Here is a 20,000-nt window from a genome sequence, read left to right on the forward strand (position 1 = left end):
TGGCTGAGGAAAGCTAATTCTCTTAGGGAATTTAGGGCTGGTTGCCGAAAAACGTTGAGTTAATTTTAAATTTCTAATTAATTGCTATTAGTGTAAATACACAGGTGATTATACAAAATCGCGCGCTCTCATTGGCTCGCTATCTCGGATTATCAGCCGATAATCACCGCGACGGACAAAATGGCTGCCAGTAGTCGTTTTGCCACTGTAAGTGAAGATGATTTTCGCGTTGAAATGTTTCTTTTTTTCCCTTTTTTGAAATAATCACCTGTGTATTTATATTAAAACAATTATTCGCCTCAGGCTCAGTGATTATCGGTGAATATTCACCGAGAGGAAGTCTCGGTGAATATTCACCGATAATCACTTCGCCTTTGGCGAATAATTGTTAAATATAGCACGGTTCTCATGGAAAGCTGGGTTTCACTAGTTCAATAGTACTATCAATAGCTTGCTGTCAATAGTTTTAGATTTTAAATTTGTATTGTTATATATTTATTACTATATTGTATTTAGTATCCTGATGAGATTTCCGTGGGTAAATAAAGGTTTTATCTTCTATAAGCATGTCTCATACCTGTTTTCCAGTGTCACCCCGAATTCCTTTTGGTCCCTGAAGAACACAAACAATTGTTACTCATGATACTGTTCCTGGGTAACGTAACGCATGAGTGTAGGAATGAATATTAATAGGAAACTAGTGATTAGTAATGAAAGAGAAGTTTCGAACGACTGTGTGGTCTTCATCGGGAATAAAGTTAGTCACGTGACAGGACAACGCATCCCACGCATGGGACTGACATCTTCCTGCTCCAGTCAAGCTATGTCACGCGTGACCAGTATCCACAAGACTGAAACGAACATTCGAATTCCTCTTTAGAGCTTCCGAGATTTGAGATTTTCTGAAAGTTGCTTAGACAATTGCACAATGTAACTGAACAATAATTCATCAAACGCTTGAAAGAAGTTTTCACGATGCAAACACCGTTTACGGTATTTTAAAATAAAACGAAAGTTCATACCTAACTATTTTAAACATATCAAAGGAAATATCCAGAGGAATTCAGAATCTCGAGAGCAAAGTTCAAAACTGGTACGCAGATTTGAATAATTTGGTCAAATTTCAAAGAACGGGTCACACGTGATATAGCTTGACTGTACACGATGTTTGCCTACCCTGCCAGTCAAGAAAGAGGATCTGTCACGCGCTGACTTTACGTCTGATAAAAACCGCTCGAAAATTCGATTAGAGTAAGGCCATTGGTTCTTTGTCTTCCGTAATTTATCAGTGCGAAACGAAATGAAGGAAACACTGCTTTCCGCCGGCCAGGATACGCGAGTTGCTGATTGCGTGACTTACAGATTGCGTGTTACACCTTGCATACGGAACCCGAGCCCGCAGTGCGCGCGGCAGTCAAAACTGAGCTATCCTGTCAATCATTTTTCCTTTCATCGGAACGGTGCATTTCTTTTCGCAAACTACGTTGTTGTCGATCTACCATGTCGAAAGGACGCCACCAAAGTCTTTTTTCGCGAAGTTAACCCAAATAAATACATTATCAATACAGTTTTAAAGTCTTCTTACAGTTGAAAATATCATACTGAATTCGTCCTAAAATAGTTAGAAAAAGCACAAATAACAGACAGCACAACGGCTGACGTTCGTATCGCCGTTCGGCGGCAACCCAGGTTTGGCGCAAAAGTTTGTTGACAAAAAAGTTGCCACAAAACCTTTTAAAATGGTTTTCTGGCCCTTTAAATGCGAACGACTGAAGTGACATCGGATAGCACAGGTTTTCCAGCTCGCTGAATTCTGATTCGTCAATTTAAACTTGAGTAGCTCTCGCCGTATGCACGGCAGTTTTTAATGAATAAACGCATACCGGCAAACAACCTTGGAAGAGCCTTGCACGGTTTGCGTTTTCAAAGAGATAGTCTGCATGGCAAACACTTCGGCAGTTTCCGCGCGAGGGCAAGAAAGATAAACGGGCGTTTCCTTTTTCCGAGCTCCTTAACATAGGAGTCCAGTTGTCTTCCTGACTATAATTCGAATTTAAAGCGAGCTTCAACCGCAACAGCACATTTTCAGCGACGCAGTACCTTCAAAAACTACTCTCTCCCTGAGAACAAAAAAATATTTTAGCGATCGTGTAAACTTTGGTAGTTTATTTCGCGATAAGAAAAGCAAGTACCTAAGAGTAAGGAATCGGGTGTTGCGGGAAAATAGGGAAGATACCTGTTTACAAACATTCCTTTAGTTATTCAAATGTGACAACCACAGGAACAAATAAAGACCCTCTGTTTCGACAAACAACGAGTCTCTTGTTGGCACACTAAAATGACAATAGGTGACGTCCACGATATCTTCCCTATAAAAAATAGACCGAACGTTGTACCCAATTCAAATCTCCCGCGTTTTAGATTCTTTGAGCATTGTATTTGCATTATATGTTACATTCACATGATATGGAAATACCTGGAACAAAACGTGTTATTCGGAAAGAGTCTGAATCAGGTACAACATCGAGTTAGGCAACGATTTTCGCGCAAACTTCTGATGCTGATGGTGACTAGGCCAATGGTGATGAAGCCCTTGCGGGCTATGGGTCTAATTGTTAAGTATTTCTAGACATAAAGCGAGATTACCTCGGGTCCGATGGGTCCTTGATTGCCTGGAACACCTGCGGATCCAATCTCACCCTAGAGAGGGAAGAATTATATCCGTAAATAACTTGCCATTCGAGATTAAAATCATTCTTAAACTGCCCATACATTCAAAACCTAAATATTATTGTTGTTTAAGAATGTATTACAAACTGTCACCCTAGAAAAAAAAAGGCGAGGTCATGAATTAGGAATTTTATTCAGTTTCCTCTGCTGTCGTTCACCCTCTTTCCAACTCTCCCTTGCATCTATCCACTCATGCTGTTGTTAAGATGTTGAAGATGCTGTTAACCTGCTTGTTAAAGACTTAAAGATGTACGAGGTCAACGGGAGCTCCACCACACGATAGGGAATTTAAGGTGGTAACGTGGCCAACTACAGTTTTCCGAAGAAAAATATCAAGATTTTGAAATCTGTGAAATTAAAGCAACAGGATGTGTCTTCTGAGGTGTTAGTCACTGCAATTGATGTAAAATGTAATTTTACCTAACGAATCAATGCAAATCAGAGGAAAACGCTAAAACGTTTTGCAAACATTGGTCATGTAGCACTTATATTTCAACAGACTTAACTATTAGAGAGTAAAGTTAAGTGCTAGTTTTCTACCCATATGAACCATGTGAGCGTTAGCTCTACTAATGGAAATGGTTTTTCTCTGTCCTTGTGTGGGCCCATTTCCATTAGTAGAGCTAACGCTCACATGGTTCATATGGGTAGAAAACTAGCACTTAACGTTACACTCTAATAGTTAAGTCTGTTCAAGTATGGATATAGACCGAATGCATAAATGGCGGCCAAAAAATATTCTTTTGTTTATGTGGTAATTAGACTTACTAGCCTCGTTTGCATGGACAAAATACAAAAGAAATGTTTCTTGAGAGCGAGGCTAGTCAGTCTAATAGCCCTTTTCACAGTTAGTTTTTCTGATTTGCATTACAATATAATCTAGCATGTATGTGAGGCAATTTCGGGCTATTTTGTAGTTTTAACCAGAAATTGCCTCGCACCCACGTTACATTTCATTGTATTGCAAATAAGAAAAACTAACCATGAAAAGGGCAATTCGGCTCGGTTTTCACATGACGTCACGACCGCCATGTTGGTGCCCTAAACAAAGAAAAGGCAGCCATGTTGGTGCCCCGAGCAAATCCTCCGGGAATTGAAATCTATTGTTATGCAAACGCTTCCTTTTGTTTTCGTTGAAAAACATGGCTGTTGATCACGTGAGTGAAAACCAGCAATTAGCGCATAAACAAAAGAATACATTTTTGGCCGCCATTTATGCATTCCGTCTATGTCTTCATGCACTTTCTTTAATGAACAATCTCTGAGTGTCGTCATATGATCTGAATTAGGAAAACAAAATGTACAAGCGAATGAGGTCTATCACCTTGACGACGTCGATTTACAGTCCCTATTAGGGACCTTAAAGCCTGGTTTCCATATGATCTGCAAACGTGTGCGACACGATCACCGATTGGTCTGCACCACGTCGCAAAGATATGAAACATCTGTCCCCGGCATCTGCGGCGATCTGCGGCACACGGTCTGGATGATCGGGAAAGTTGAATCTAGTTCTACTTTCCCTACCATTAAGACGCTTCCGACTAAGACAAATTTTAATAGGAACGTGTCTCTGAAATGATCTGTGTCCTATCGGCGACAAACTGTCGTTCGCCTTCAGACTTGAAGTAAGTGTGCTCCTTTTTCTCTTTGCTTCGCAGAGAATTAGTGGTAGGCTTGCCTTCAATCGCTTCAGATTTAAACGGAAACACTTGCCTCCTGGGTTTACGATCGTCTGCGATACGACCAACGCAGGGAGCTTCCGATAGTCGCAGACCGTTGCAGATCATATGGACACCAGGCTTAAGATTCTACGACAGCGACGTCAACGAGAAATCTCACCCTCTGAGGACAACGTGAGCACATAGCGACGAAATTTTATTACGTTTTCGCCTGGTTTCAACACCATTCCTCCCACTTCACTTCTTGAATAGTTCGGGTAGTTTATAGACGTTCGACAAACTGGACTAATGACGAAAAAGTTTGGAAAATGAAAACTTGTAATTTTGAAGAACGTTTTCGTTGACGCCGCTGTAGATCTTAAAGGCCGCTTTACACGGTTCGATTTGTCGGCAGATTTTGCCGGGCCGATAAATCGCACTGTGCAAATTGTGTAAAACGTGTTATTTTTCCTCAAAAGATCTTCCTGTTGTCCTTTTAGTATCCGCCATATTGAACGCTTTATTTTTGTAAGTATTTATGCGCACTACCCACTTGCGTACCCTGTGAATGACAAGGCGATTTCTTTCGGGGTGTTGCCCGACTTCAAAAAATCTGTTTGCAGTGCATCAGATTTTTTTAATCGGACCGATTATCATTTCCATGAATCTGTCGTTCATCGACTGTCAAAAGACACGGCAGATTTGCGCTCCGACGCCAGCGGGCCGAGCAATCGTTCCGTGTAAACCGGCCATAAGGTCCCTCATTATGTAGGTTGAGCGTGATAAATATTGGGGAGCTTAAGCAACAAGAACGTCACAAATTTGCATATTTAGTGGGCAAAAACAATAGCTTTCCACGCTCTGCACGTGCGTTTTTCACTGTTGTCCATTTCTTTGCCGTCGTCAGCAAAACAACAACGGGACTGAAATAGCCAATTTTGAGGTTCTATGAAGGTCAGCACTTAAGAATCAATTTTCATTTTCTCCCCTAAATTAAGTGCCGTTCCGACCAGTGTCATTTTTGACGAACTACGACACCCTTGTCATATTAAAAAGGTTGAAATAGTCACGAAGCGGTTAACATAACGCGATTTTATATTTGACGATGACGTTCTCGTTGCCGTCGCCGTTGTCGCTGATTAAGCTCTCTATTAATCGACAAATACCTTTGGTCCCGGAGGACCTGCTGTTCCATTTCGTCCCGCGGGACCGTCCTCACCCTAAAATGAACAGAAATAATCAATTACTTGCCTCGGCAGTCAACAAGCAAACGAGCCAGCGGAAATTTTGTCAAGGTCTAGTGTTGCGTGTTTCTTATACCACAATTCGTTTCCAGAAGCTTAAAAACAAACGCGGGGGAGAACGTTTTACGAGAGAACAAGCAATGCACTCGATGGATGTAATGTCAATATGTATTTTTGTATCAGCGTGACTCATGCCAGCTAACGTAGTCCACACACACACCATGTGCTATCTGGAACAACCGTTCTATTGGGAAGAAAAATCTTAATTCTTGTTCTAGCTACTTTTTGTTTCACAGATTCTATATATAAGGACCCCTCAGATTCTATAAACAAGGACCTTGACTATTGACTCATTTCATAGACCAATTCGGCTAACTCATTAGGGCCGTTTATACGAGAGAAAATAAGCCGCGGCTAACTCTGGCCGCGGCTTACGTAAGCCGCGAACACCCCGTATAAATGGTACAAAATCTACGTTCACGGCTTTCTCAAGCCGCGGCTTATCCTGGCCGGGGAGTTTATACTCGTATAAATAGTTCCTTTCGCGGCTTACGTAAGCCGCGGCCAGAGTTAGCCGCGGCTTATTTTCTCTCGTATAAACGGTCCTATTGTTGTACCCAATTCAAATCTCTAGGGGTTAAGATGCTTTGTGTATTGCATTTGCATGATAATGTAGCATTCACATTTAAATGATATGGTAATACTTGGAACAAAACGTTTTATTCCCAAAAGATTTGAATTGGGTACAACACTGAGTTAGCCGAATTGGTCTATTCAGGTCACCCAACTAGATTGATAGAGGTCCCTTTCTGGAGAGACAAGAGAATCCGCAAAAACTGAATCGAACGAACACAGGTGACTGGGGGAGAGTCTGTTCTCGTTTTGTTCTCCTCGCTCCAGCCCCGATGCACTGTGCGCTTTCGGGTTTCGTTTCTCCTTCTCGGCAACATGATCTCTTCTCTAAATTAACGGTTATTTTAATTTGCTTTGAATTTAATATTATCGTTAATTTTGGACACTGTGTCCCAAGACTTGTGGTAGCAGAGAAAATAGGAAAATAAAAATCACATCCGTGGAGTGGATTTCAACCCGGAGTTTTAATTCTATAGGGACCGCTTCTTTCAGCTTCAACACGGAAGATCAAGACACCGCGCTCTCACAAAAAGAAGATTTATTTTAAGTCTCCCACGGAATATCATTGCTGATGAGTAATTAGGCCTATGCTACATTGATTAGGCGTAAGTTTAGATTTTAAAATGTTTAGCTTAGTCGTGAAGTTTGGTAACAAACCTTTTACAGTGTTTAATATTGTTTGTTGCCGAGTGATAATACAACATTATCAAAGTGTCCCTGAGTAGCTAGCGATGCGGTGGTCAAGTGGTTATAGGTGACGGGTTATTCAATATTCCCAGATTCGAATCCATGTCCATACACTTGGGGTCTCTTTCAAATATATAAAACCATTTCCCAGAATCGATATCAAGCTTTCAGTCTTTTAAATTAACGATAATAGTAAATTCAGAGCATATTAGGAATTTTTTTTTTCGGTTATCTTTCAATAAATTGTTAGGATTAGCTTTATTTAAATATTTTAAAATTGCCATTTCGAACCCGCTGTTTCGGTGGCGTAGAGATTACCGGTACGTGCAGTTGCTCTTAAACCATTGAACCGATTTCGACATCGTTCGATTAACTTTACTAATTTTTTTCCAGGTTTTTTCTCAGTTTTTTTTTTAATTTTAAGTAATGGTCCGGCTAAGAAGCAGGCAGAAAAACAATAGCCCGCGGCAATAGCGTCGGTTAGTTAAAATGTGCCAACATTTTTAATCAAATTAAGTTCGGCTGTTCCCATTGGTGTAAGCAGCTAAAAGCGCGAAATTTGAATTTCAATGAAAAATGTAATCGACTTGCCGTCTAAAAAATTAGATTCTGTTTCGTAGAACAAATCATTATGCCTTCAAAAACTATGTTTGTAAATATCGTCAAGATTCTATGCGCCATTTGCCGATTGGCGAATGGCGCATAGAACAATGCCCAAATTTGGCCGAGAGACAGAGATCAAGGGCATGGGGAAGAAGAAATCCAAAAAAGGCTTTTTTTTCATTTTTTTCTCATCTTTTTTCGACATTTTCCGATATTAGCCAATCAGATGCCTCGATTGGAGCAGCAGCTTCTAAGTACTTTTGCCGCTGGGCTGCCTGCTTCTTAGCCGGACCATTACTTAAGTGACATACCCTGCTAATCTAGTCCTAGATTAAGTACTTTTTTCCTCATTTGCAAACGACAAACTTAACAGTGAAAATTGAAAGTCTCGTCCAAATGGCAACGCTTGTTTATGAAAGGGAAAATTGCAGTGGCGACGCTATACTGAAATCCAATCGAAGGTTGGTTTTTGAGGCGAGAGGAAAACCGGGAGTACCCGGAGAAAAAAAGCTCGAAGAGGAGTAGGGAAAACCACATATGACGCCGAATCTGGAAATCGAACCAGGGACACATTGGTGGGAGGCGAGTGCTCTCACCACTGCGCTATCAATGCTTCCAGACAAATTTACTACAGATAATCCTTTGAATACTTGAACTCACCTGAACCCCTGGAGGGCCTGGCTTTCCAGCTTCACCAGTATAACCAAAATCACCCTTGAGAAATAAAAACAAGAACAATTTAAGTTTTTGCCGGTCACAACTCGCCAGGAAAGCCTAAAATAAAAGGTACTTCAGAAACAAGAAGAGATGTAATAAGCCATCGCTTCAATACACGCTGCGTTAATGGTTTTATTACACATAACATGAGAATTTTATTCCATAGAGCTCATTTGTTAAAACCTATACGCTTTATTTTCACATGTGAAAAAGGCCTATACAGCCAATCAGAATGGCGTACGGCTCTTTCAGGTGTGGAAGTATAACCAATCAACGATAGCGTAAAGTCCTTTACAAGCTAATCACTCGTGCATCTCGTGCAAATCGTACTTTGTTATTGAATTAAATTAAATTTGCATTTGGTTCTATTCTGAGTGAGTCTTTATTTCTAATTTGCGTTCAGAAAACTATTTCAATGAAAATTCTCGTCTTATGTGTAATAAACAGCACACGGCATAGAAAGTGCTTTGTATGGGGTTGTATTCACTCCTTGTTTGTGTCAAAAACCCTCACTCGCTCGCTCGGGGTTTTTGACACAAACAACTCGTGAATAAAACCCCTGTGCGCCGCACTTTCTATGACGTAAACTATATATACTACACCAGTAAGGCCAAAACAATTGTTACCGCTCAGTGACCCGAAAGGCGCCAAGAACTAGTTTTCTGTGAAGTTACATTTAATAGCGGGCAACCCTAAAATCCGGAATCCGGAATCCGGAATCACAGGTCATACAAAGAGTAAAAACTATCCTAAACATTCATAAAAGCTAACCTTACGCCTAAAAACGTTTGTTTAGGCCTAATTACGCCTAAGGTTAGCTTCTATGAAAAAAATGTTTAGGATAGTTTTTACTCTCTGTATTGGTAAAACAATGACCTGCGATTCCGGATTCCAGATTCCGGATTTTAGGATTGCCCTGTAATAGCCCTTATTCACGATGGCCGCCATGTTGGATTTGCTATTATCATGCAAATTAGCTACACACTTCTGAGGGAGCAAACAACACAAGTTCGAGAGGATATAACGAACATCTTAGCCACACAGATGTTTCACGTTCATTGAATGTTTATCACAAGTTACTTCGATGTTTTGTTAGTGAAAAATGAGCAGATAACGAAGTAGAAAGTCAAAATCTCAAAGGCGATCAAAGATATAAAATTATTATAAAAGGTACTTAATTCCAAATTCTAAAATACACTTTTAGCAATGTTATTTGAATATTTCGCCGGGCCGATTTTCCGCAAGTTTGCCTTTTTTTCAATGTTTGTCCCCCAGCATAACACATGGCTAATTTGCATGACAATTTTAACACCATCATGGCGGCTATCGTGAGTAAGGCCAATTAGGCCCTACTAGAAGCTCATGACCTTAATTTCCTTTTGGATGTAACGTAGCTCCCGCATTTTCCCGCGCGTGCAGCTTCGATCTCACGTTTGTCCACATTTTGGCATAAAATTGGTGTCCTAAAAAAATCCCCAGGTTTGTTCCAAGGAAAAGAGTTACACTCTTCAAGTTCAGGTGCCTCTGGCCGTACGAGTTCGCCATAAATTCTGTGTCTGTGTCTACGCCTTAAGTCAGTTTCCATACCTTAGGTCCCACTTCGCCAACGTCTCCTACTGCTCCTTCAAAACCGGGTCGACCCTGTCAATTTGGACATGACAGCATTTTTTTAAAAATTGCATTTAAATTTTGAAACACCTACATTTATTTACAGTAATAAACACTACATAGACTACTTACAACTTACGATACTGACATTAACAAGAGATACTATATTTACTGATATATTGTTTACAAACAATGATTACAGTAGGTATGGCTAACATGACAGCACTAAAGTGAAACTGTCACGAGAAGCGCATGCGCTAGCGTCTTGTGAAAACGTGAAAAGTGTTAGGAGAACTTTTTTCAGGTTGAATCGACAAATTCAAAATGGTGTCCACTGGGGAGGGCCATGGTGGACAAAGGAGAAACTCTGGCGAATATACGTGACTCACGCGTGAAAACATGATGGCGGCTAGAGTTTTCCGTGGGCTCGAGAGCAAACAAACTCGAGCATGCGCAGCTCATGACAGTGCCTCTTTAATAAGAACGCACTTTAGGGATTACTAAAAGAACAATTACTAACATCTCTAACGGAAAAAAAAAAATTACCCGGGTTCCTCGACTTCCTCTCTTTCCACCTTCTCCAGCGATTCCTTGATCACCCTGAGGGTAAAAACAAAATTATGTGCTCAAAATGTACACAGCTGCTCTCAGATACCAGATACCTTGGGATCTTTGTTTACATTTTTTGCCTCACTACAACCTCGGTCATAAGTAGTTGTGACACTTCGCTTGAATAGCAAATGAAGCGCATCAAAGCTATTAACAACGTATCCCTCCTCCTTCCTCCCATCAACGTTGCATTTACCGCTTGGTTTTTGCACTCCAACCCATAAACATCAACAATGAAGGGGGAGAGGGGTCAATTTGCCGTCTGTGTTACAACATTTGCGACCGAGACTGTTGCACAAGGCAATCATTTAAACCATACAAAGTGCATTTCATTATGGCCTCTCTCTGAAAAATTTGAACCCGATGTACCAGACAATTTCCACGCAATGATGCTTTCGGAAAATTCGAAATTTTACGAAGAACGTATGGGGTGATTAGCGCTTACGCTGTTGCCACCCCACGAATTAAACAGTTTTGGATGGCTAATGACTGGCTCGTTATCACAGCTTGAAGGCTTAAAATTGGAGATTTAACTGCAGAAGAGTTCTTTTACCTTTCGAGCTCAAGTTGTAAATAGTATGGTGCTTTCTGTGAGCAAACTCGTATGTTAATGAAACATAAGGTAACAGTGAACTCAGCAAAGATGCCTTTCGAGTCAATACTTCGGACAACCAGACTTCAGAACGAATTGGAATTGGCTCGGACGGGTTTTCCCGCACTTAGAACAGGCTACATGTAATTGATTGATTCATTTGATTGCGTTCCATAGTTGTGACTGGCCAAGACAATTCTTTGGCTTCAAGACTTACGTCCGGTCCAGGAGACCCATCTGCACCTTTGTCTCCAGACTCCCCTGGAGGCCCAGATATCCCTCCAGTGCCAGCAGCACCAGGTGTTCCCCGAGCACCCTTTTCTCCCTGAGAGGAAAAAAAAAAAAAGCAAAGAATAGTTTCATCTCTACAATAAAAGAATTGAAAGCACCTCTAGATTAAAAGAGGTTGCAAAATGCTTTGGTGGAATTGCTTTTATCCACCCATTTCTCAGTCATAATTGTAAATAAGTAGCTCCTTTTATTGACGTTTTTTGTGTATTCAAGGGTCACCGGAAGACCATTGTACTTGGAAAGAATGTGATACCGAGGTTAAATAAAGATACGGTGATGAATGTTAGAGAGCTTTAGCCACAAGAACGGCGGCTAAACGTCACAAAGTGTCTCCCAAATGCTGCTCCTCAATTAAGGATAGACTGTCCCATTTACCCTGACCTAATAACAACGCTAACCTTTACCCTAACCATTTTGTTAAAAATACTTCGGTAGGGAATGCTTAAACTTAAAGGGAACACATCGCATTGGATATCAAAATTGGGCGTGCATTTAACTACTTGCCTTTCTAGACATAAGTGTTTTGATCACACCGCAATGACCTAAGAAGCCGCTGATGAAGGTGTTAAGGTGGCTCCAACCAGTTTAAACACTTCGTAGAGGCACTCTCTTTAGAAAGATTGGCACTACACACTGTATCACGTAACAGCAATGGCATGGTACCATGTGAAACACCGATTATTGCTGAACAAGATGCGGTCATTACGGTGACGTAATAAGTAACCTTGAAAACGGAAAAGCCTAGAAAAAACACCTTACATTTTGGCTTTAGTTGCTCATATCTCAACAACAAACTCGGTGACCCCGATTTTTTATTGCTGAAAAGTAATCAGAAGACCAATGTGAAACTTTCTGCAAAGTTCAAAGGAAATTCTGTGCTGCAAAATCAGAGCCACCAAAAAAAAAAAAAAATAATAATAATAAATCACAGAGTTAAAGTGTACAGTCACAATAATGGCCGCAGCTTGTTCAGCAATAATTGGTGTTTCTTATGGTACCATAACATTGCTAATACGTGATACAGCGTTGTAGTGCCAAACATTCTAATAAGAACGTTACTTGAAAGCTTTGAAACTGGCTTGAGCCACCTTAAGGCCCAAAAGAGGCCCCATTAGGGGGGGTCTGAGTATCCCGTATCCCATTAATTTTTGGCCAAAATATCCCGTATCCCGTTAATTCTTATTTGATTCTTTTAAAAAATGATAACTTCGATATCCCAGAATCTTTTTAAAAATATCCCGTATCCCTTTAATTTTCCGCCCAAATATCCCGTATCCCTATAATTTTTTACCCAAATATCCCGTATCCCGATAACCCCTAATAGGGCCTCCCAAAAGAAATGGTTGCTAGATAAGTTAGTCCTTCCCGAGGATGAGAAAGACAATTCAAGACTCGCATTACTTCCCTTCATTTCGCTTAACATTCATTGGCAAATTTCGTCGCTTTACCCTCGCATTGTCACCATTGCAATATTTATTTTGCGCCTGTGTTTTTTGAGATAGAACCTCTGTTGACCTTTGGAGTTTTCACTGCACGGTGTTTGTGCAAGTTTCATTACAGATAAAAGAAGTTTTTCACGTGAATTCTTGGCGAAATTGTGAGGTCTTTGTTTAACAAATAGGTCTCGTCTACAGCCCTGGCCAAACTATCGAACAAAGTTGGATTCCACATGCAACATTGTTTCATGTAAATGCTGAGGTAGTGGCAAAACACTATCCAACATTGCTTCACGAAACTGATTCAAGTTCAAGTTGGCGCTAAATTTTATAAATATGACACTAACACCCTTGATCCTAGTCCGCCATCTTTGTTTAGTGCTGGAAGCGTAGGAATGAAAATAATATATCGATTCGTGAGTGGCCAGCAGCGTGAACGTGACTCGATTCGGGACACAACTTTGTTGGAAGAGCGGCCAAACACTGCAACATTAGGGCCGTTTATACGAGAGAAAATAAACCGCGGCTAACTCTGGCCGCGGCTTACGTAAGCCGCGAAAGGAACTATTTATACGAGTATAAACTCCCTGGCCAGGATAAGCCGCGGCTTGAGAAAGCCGTGAACGTGTATTTCGTACCATTTATACGGGGTGTTTGCGGCTTATTTTCTCTCGTATAAACGGCCCTATTGTTGCGTCGAGCAGAATTGTTGGTCGCAATGTTTGATCAAAAGCAAACTTCATCCAACACTTGATCGAACAAAAAATTTTGGACGAACATCTTCTAACATGGGTGGCCAAATGTTGGATCGAGCAAACTTGGAGCGTTTAATCGATATCCTTTGTTCGATAGTTTGGCCAGGGCTTGATAGCCGAGTGTTTTCGTTTTAAAATTCGGCTTGGTTAAGTTGATCTTACGCGTTGGCTGTTTAGGGTCTCGCCTTATAGCCGAATAAATACGGTATTCCTTTTCTTCAAAGGAAATAAAACACACACACACACACACACAAACACACACGCATACAACAAAAACACGAGTCAGTCATAGAAAGTTAAAATTATTTCCGTACTGCGTCTCCATTGGTTCCGTCGTCACCTTCATCTCCTTTTTCGCCTGGGCTGCCCTGGAAAATAAAAGGAATCCATGAACGGAAAAGCAAACAAATGAAAGAGGACTGGAAACATTCAGAAGAGTGAACAAATAGATTTAACTCGGGCAACTCAATTCGTTTTCAATCGAAACAAAAGAAAATGGTCGGCGGTCGCATTAGGGTGTTAACACTAGTGTTAACTCAAGGTTCTATTGTTCAGTGTTCCCCAAGGGATTCAAAACACCAGTGAGTTGACACTAGAGAAGTGTCAACACTAGTGTTACACGAGTTACACTGTTTCTCTCGAGTTTGACCGCAACCATCATTTGCCTACGAATAGAATTCAATACCCAGAGGATTAGTAGTTAAGGACGGTGCCTACTATTTACAGCGGTCTTACCCAAGCGAATATAAGAGGTATTCCCCAAATGCATTCATCATCATTTCGATAGAAGACTCAAGCAGTATGGCTGATCCGGCTCCTCAACCACAGGAACAACCTCCTCAAGTGCCAAGGCCGCCTCAAGACGCTGTCGTACAAAACATTAGGGACTTTAAGATCTACGACGCGGTCGTCAACGAGAACGCCTCGAAACAACAATGTCATTGGTTAAAAGTGGAAAAATAATCGTGCTGCACGTGCGGCACGCATTTTAGCACAAATTCGTGCGGTCCTCTTCACAACAACGACGTGAAATCACCAAATTTGAGGTTTTGACGACAACGCGAGCGTACAAATGTGAATCTTTCATTCTCTATTTTCACTCTGAAACCGCTCGTACCAATATATTTTTAGGATACTTCGCCCACATTGTACAACGCGAACGAGATGGCTAATCCGCGAGAAACTTACGATAGAGCCAAGTTATATTTTGAGGTGACGTTTTCATCGACGTCACCGTTGTAGATCTTAAACTCCCTAATGTTGCTTCAGCAACTCCAGCTGCGGATACTCCGGCTACTCCTGACCAGTTTGAGGTACATGTCGTATTAGCCTTTCCTCTTTATTTTTATACTCTTCTGTTTTGCACGAGTTCGGATCGGTTTATCTCGAACCCGTTACCCTCGTGGTCTTTTATCCGCTTCGTTGCTCCCTTATTAGTTTTATGGTATTATTCGGCTTCTTCATTTTATTCCGTATTTTTAGTACTTAGTAGCTTTAGCTGGCTTTTACCCCCCCCTCCTTTTCCAGTTTGTTAAGTTTTCGGCAGTTTTGTGCCTCCTTCATTACCGCGTGCTCCCTTCACTTTTGCATATTGGCCGTTTTTATACTAGAGACGCATAATCCGTCCAGACGAATTATGCGTCTCTCATGTTATCCGTCTAGTGTAAAGACGGGACGAACTATATGAGACGCATAATTCGTCTTGGACGAACTTGGGCAAACATTTTTTCTGCGTCTGTTAAATTCGTCTAGTATAAAGACGGGCACTAGACGCATAATGCGTCTGGACGAACTTTCCAGTTTAGTGCGTCTTCGAAGACGCACTAAAATAGATTCTTCGTCCAGACGCATAATACGTCTTGCGGCCGTCTTTATACTAGACGAATTTAACAGACGCATAAAAAATGTTTGCCCAAGTTCGTCCCAGACGAATTATGCGTCTCTAGTATAAAAACGGCCATTTATAGTAGTGTCGCATTTATTTGCTTACCCCCTGCTACAATTAATTTATTAAGTCCTCTTTGGCATATTTTCCAGCATGAGATGTTTATTATTTGTTTCCTCATGGCCGATGTTTAATTGGCATATTTTCCGGCATGAGATGTTTTGTTATTTGTTTCCTCATGGCCGAAGTTCGATTGGCATATTTTCCGGTATGAGATGTTTATTATGTGTTTCCTCATGGCCGGTGTTTAATTGGCATATTTCCCGGCTCGAGATGTTTATTATTTGTTTCCTCATGGCCGATGTTTATTTGGCATATTTCCCGGCATGAGATGTTTTGTTATTTGTTTCCTTTTGGCCGATGTTTAATTGGCATATTTTCCGGCATGAGATGTTTTCTCGTTTGTTTCCTCATGGCCGATGTGTATTTGCATATTTTCCGGTATGAGGTGTTGTATTGATTTGTTCACTCATGGCCGATGTTTAATTCGCACATTTTCCAGCATTGGATGTTTTGTTGTTTGTTTCCTCATGTGGCCAACGTTGATTTGACATATTTTCCGGCATGAGATGTTTTGTTACTTGTTTCCTCATGGCCGATGTTTAATTGGCCTATTTTCCGGCATGAGATGTTTTATCATTTGTCTCCTCATGGTCGATATTTATTTGCATATTTCCCGGCATGAGATGTTGTATTGACTTGTTGCCTCGTGGCCGATGTTCAATTCGCATATTTTCCGGCATGGGATGTTTTGTTATTGTTTCCTCATGGCCAATGTTTCAATCGAATTTTTCCCGGCATGAGATGTTCTTATTATACGTTTCCTCTTGGCCGATGTCATTTATTTAGTTCACATGTTGCCTGGCTCGAGATGTTTAACGCGTTTGTTACCTCGTAACGAAGGTTAATTTATCCGATTGGATTCATAAAATTTTTCTGACTCCTGGTTTCGTGCCTCTTTCACCGATATCGGTTTGTAGATGTCTTTGAGCACAGCACCAGATATCTGATTTCTGCATTCATGTTTTTGGCTGGAAATACGATTATTTACTATTTATGTTTATTTTGTTTATTTCTCGGTATGAGACCTTTTATTACTATTTACCTTGGAGTTTCGCTTGTTTTTCCCCCTAAAGATGCTGTATTATTTGTTACTCCATTTTCGATGTTAGAATATCTTCCGTCTTAAGTATTGTATCTTCTGCTTTCTCCTCACCGATCGCGCTCAAGTTTGTTCATGTCATTTTACTTTACATGTTCTTATTCTTTGCTTTCTGGATACTGTCTGTGTCTTTTGCAATGCAAATGTTTCTCTGCGCCGTGTTTCACACCCATGTCCAAATTCATACTTATAAAATTTGAGCGCTTTCAGTGGGCTCAATGTCTTTTCGTGGCATATAGATCCATTTATTTACATTCCTTTGTTCTTTATTTGTGCCAGATTGATACTATCCAGCAGCTAAGAAAACGTATTGAGCTTCTCGAAAGCCAACAGAAGGGTGATGTTGAGGACCAAATAACCCGTCTATCCACGTACGGCCATAGAAACGTAGCCGATTTCGACAAGTACACTGCACTGTCCCTGGCTGAATCATTGGCCTCGCAGGCAAAGCAAGTCAACCATTCTAAGGCGTCGTTCCTTGCCGTTGCCTCGCAGACGTTAAGAAGTCACCTTCACAAGCAAGCTTACTTTATTGCTTTGTTTGCCGATAAAGAATATACGCAGGTTTTAGACCGCATCTCAAAGGTGGACAAGTCGCTTCGTTCAGAACCCACCCAACGAGTTCCCACCGTTAATCAAGATCTGCCTGGTTTTTCTGGTAGAGGGTCCTCCAGGCCCCAGCGTCTCGTATGTTTCTATTGTGGCATCCCCGGCCACTTCGCAAATAGATGTTTTCGTCGTAGCCAATTTGTAAACCGCTACACCCCGTATTCTAGGCGGGGTCGTGGCGTTAATAAGTAGATCTCTCTTATTTCTTGTATCTCCCGCTAAATTTGCTGGTTAATAAAATTATATTGTCCTAGAGTCCATTAATTTTCTTTATCTCTCCCTATTTGCGCCCCGCTCTAGGATGACAGTTTTGAAAGGGAGTCTAATTCCCTCTCGGATTACTGAGGCTCAAAGCCATCTCCTCCCTTATTTTCTTTTTTCACTTTTTTCTTTTCTTTTAGTCCCCTCCCAAGCGCTTTAAGCTCGCCTATATCTTTCCGGAATGGGAAGTTACTCCTGATTTCAACCCAGAAAGTGTACCCAGACCTTCAGTACGTTGGGTCAAGTTTGATAACTCACCTCTTGAGATGGCTCAGGGGATGACAGATAACAATGGCCATGTTTCTCTGGAATTTGTGGAAGCAGTTCTTTCGGGATCCGGAAACCTTTGTCGCAGGTTATCTCCACAATTGCTTTCCTGCCTGGGAACGTATCTCCAAGTGTGCTCCATTCGAACTCACTCCCAAGATTTTGCATTGGATCAAAAACTGTGTTGACATACACGAATTTTTTCGACCCTTCAAAGGCCAATATAAGGGGGAAAACTTTGACTCTAGTTTTCCCCCGCGTAAAACCTTTCCTAATGCCATCTCTTGTAAACCCTTTTCTAAGTTTATCTCTGATACTATTATCGCTCGCCTAGCATCCGGGGCAATCTCTCTTTGGGGAAAAGTGGGTCACGTTGACCCTCCTTATCTGGTTTTACCTTTAACAGTGGAAGAGTCAAAGCCGCGTCTGTGCAATGATAATCGCTTTCTTAATTTATGGATCAAGGACACACCCTTTAAGTTGGATTCTCTTTCTAGTCTGCCACGTTATGTTACCCCTTCTTCTTTCCAGTCAGTGTGTGATAACAAATCCGGGTACGATCATATCTTGCTTTGCCCAGAGAGTCGTACCTATTTTGGTTTTCAATGGGGTGGATGGTTTTTTACAAGTAATACTCTACCCTTTGGCTGGAAATCCTCGGCATACATCTACCATTCTGTTGGGCTTCTCGCCTCCCATTACTTTCGTTCTGTTCTTATACCTTGCTCGTTGTACATCGATGAGGGGAAATCCAGCTATCCATCAAGGCTCCAGCTTATGCCCCTCTCCCCTCGCAACGGGAGAAATCCCTTGCTCGGGCATCATCCGCAATTTTTATAGTTTGTCATACCCTCATTAGTTTGGGATACTTTCTTGGCCTTAAAAAATCCATCCTTACCCCTAGGCAGGTTGTCCCTTACCTTGGCTTTTTGATAGATTCGGTTCGTCAGGCCTTTTTGCTTATCCAGGAAAAGAAGCAGAAGTGTCTCTCTCTCACCCGCCATGTTCTTAGCTGTAGCTCCACAGACGTCAAAACCCTTCAGCGTTTATCTGGAAAGTACATGTCTTTTGCCCTTGCGGTCCCGGGAGCTCGCCTCTTCATTAATGAGCTCAACATTGCTATTGCAAAAGGTCTCTCGTCCAATTTCTGTTTCGGGGTCTTTAAAAGACGAAATTCAACATTGGTTGTTCCTTGAATCTTGGACTGGTTACCTTCCTTGGCGCCAAGAGCTTCATCATCAAGTTAAATTATGTTCTGATGCTTCTTCCTTCGCTTGGGCGTGCTCCCTTGGTCCCAACGCCCATGACGCCATGATATGCGATTACTGGCCTGCGGATCAACGCGGTCTTCACATAAATGTCAAGGAGACATTAGCCCTTGTCAATGCTCTAGAGGCCTTATCTTTCCGTGACAGCTGGGTAGACGTATTTACTGATAGCCAAGTTCTCATTAGGTCTTGGCAGTCTCAGGGTGCAAAGTCACATGCCCTCTCTAATGCTCTTAAGAAGCTGTTTTGGGTTGTCACAAAAACTAATATTCATCTCAACCTTTGTTATATTCCCTCTCCTCTTAATCCTGCGGACCCCCCTTCGCGAGTTTTGTCTCTGCAGGATGCCAAGTTATCCCCGTCTGCCTGGTCGCAGGTTCAGGTGAAGTTTGGGGGCCGGCTTGGTCACTCTGCAGATTTGATGGCTTTGCCGTCAAATGTACAATGCTCTTTTGATGGCTCCCCACTTCCTTTCTTTTCTCCATACCCAACTCCTGGTTGTTCTGGGGTCAATGTTTTTGCTCAGCTTCCAGCTAATCATGGTCACCTGTTTTCTAACCCTTACATTTTCCCTCCCATTATACTCATTCCTCAAGTTTTGCGCTTTGCTAAAACCCAGTCTATTCCTTGCACTCTTGTTGTCCCTGACGTTCGGCCTCGCAAATTTTGGTGGCCTCTACTTCAATCATTTCCCTCTTTCCTATTTGCACCTCGGGGAACACCGGATATAGTTTGTTCTCCCTCCCGCCATGGTTTTTCTTCTTCCTGGCCCCTTCCCTGGGACTTATGGGTTTTCCGCATAACTTTGCCATGAAATAGTCTTGTGAACTTCTTTTGCAACGTTCTTACAACATTGTTAACCCATCTCTTGTGATTAGTTACAACAACAACAACAACAACAATAAAAATAGAATTATGTATTGAG

General features: G+C 41.5%; 1 protein-coding gene across 1 annotated transcript in view; it reads right to left on the bottom strand.

The window, feature by feature from the left end:
* The window catches only part of LOC138040176 (collagen alpha-1(II) chain-like), a 135,750-nt gene that overhangs the window by 13,524 nt on the left and 102,226 nt on the right, over positions 1-20,000 (bottom strand). Inside the window, exons 53-60 of the mRNA XM_068885953.1 lie at positions 13,878-13,931; positions 11,299-11,406; positions 10,427-10,480; positions 9,860-9,913; positions 8,216-8,269; positions 5,555-5,608; positions 2,647-2,700; positions 578-613 (exon numbers count right to left, since the gene is read on the bottom strand). Coding sequence (XP_068742054.1) covers positions 578-613; positions 2,647-2,700; positions 5,555-5,608; positions 8,216-8,269; positions 9,860-9,913; positions 10,427-10,480; positions 11,299-11,406; positions 13,878-13,931 — 468 coding nt within the window. The remainder of the gene's footprint in view (positions 1-577; positions 614-2,646; positions 2,701-5,554; positions 5,609-8,215; positions 8,270-9,859; positions 9,914-10,426; positions 10,481-11,298; positions 11,407-13,877; positions 13,932-20,000) is intronic.

Source organism: Montipora capricornis, chromosome 1, assembly GCF_036669925.1.
Source record: "Montipora capricornis isolate CH-2021 chromosome 1, ASM3666992v2, whole genome shotgun sequence".
In the NCBI taxonomy this organism is placed as follows: domain Eukaryota; kingdom Metazoa; phylum Cnidaria; class Anthozoa; order Scleractinia; family Acroporidae; genus Montipora; species Montipora capricornis.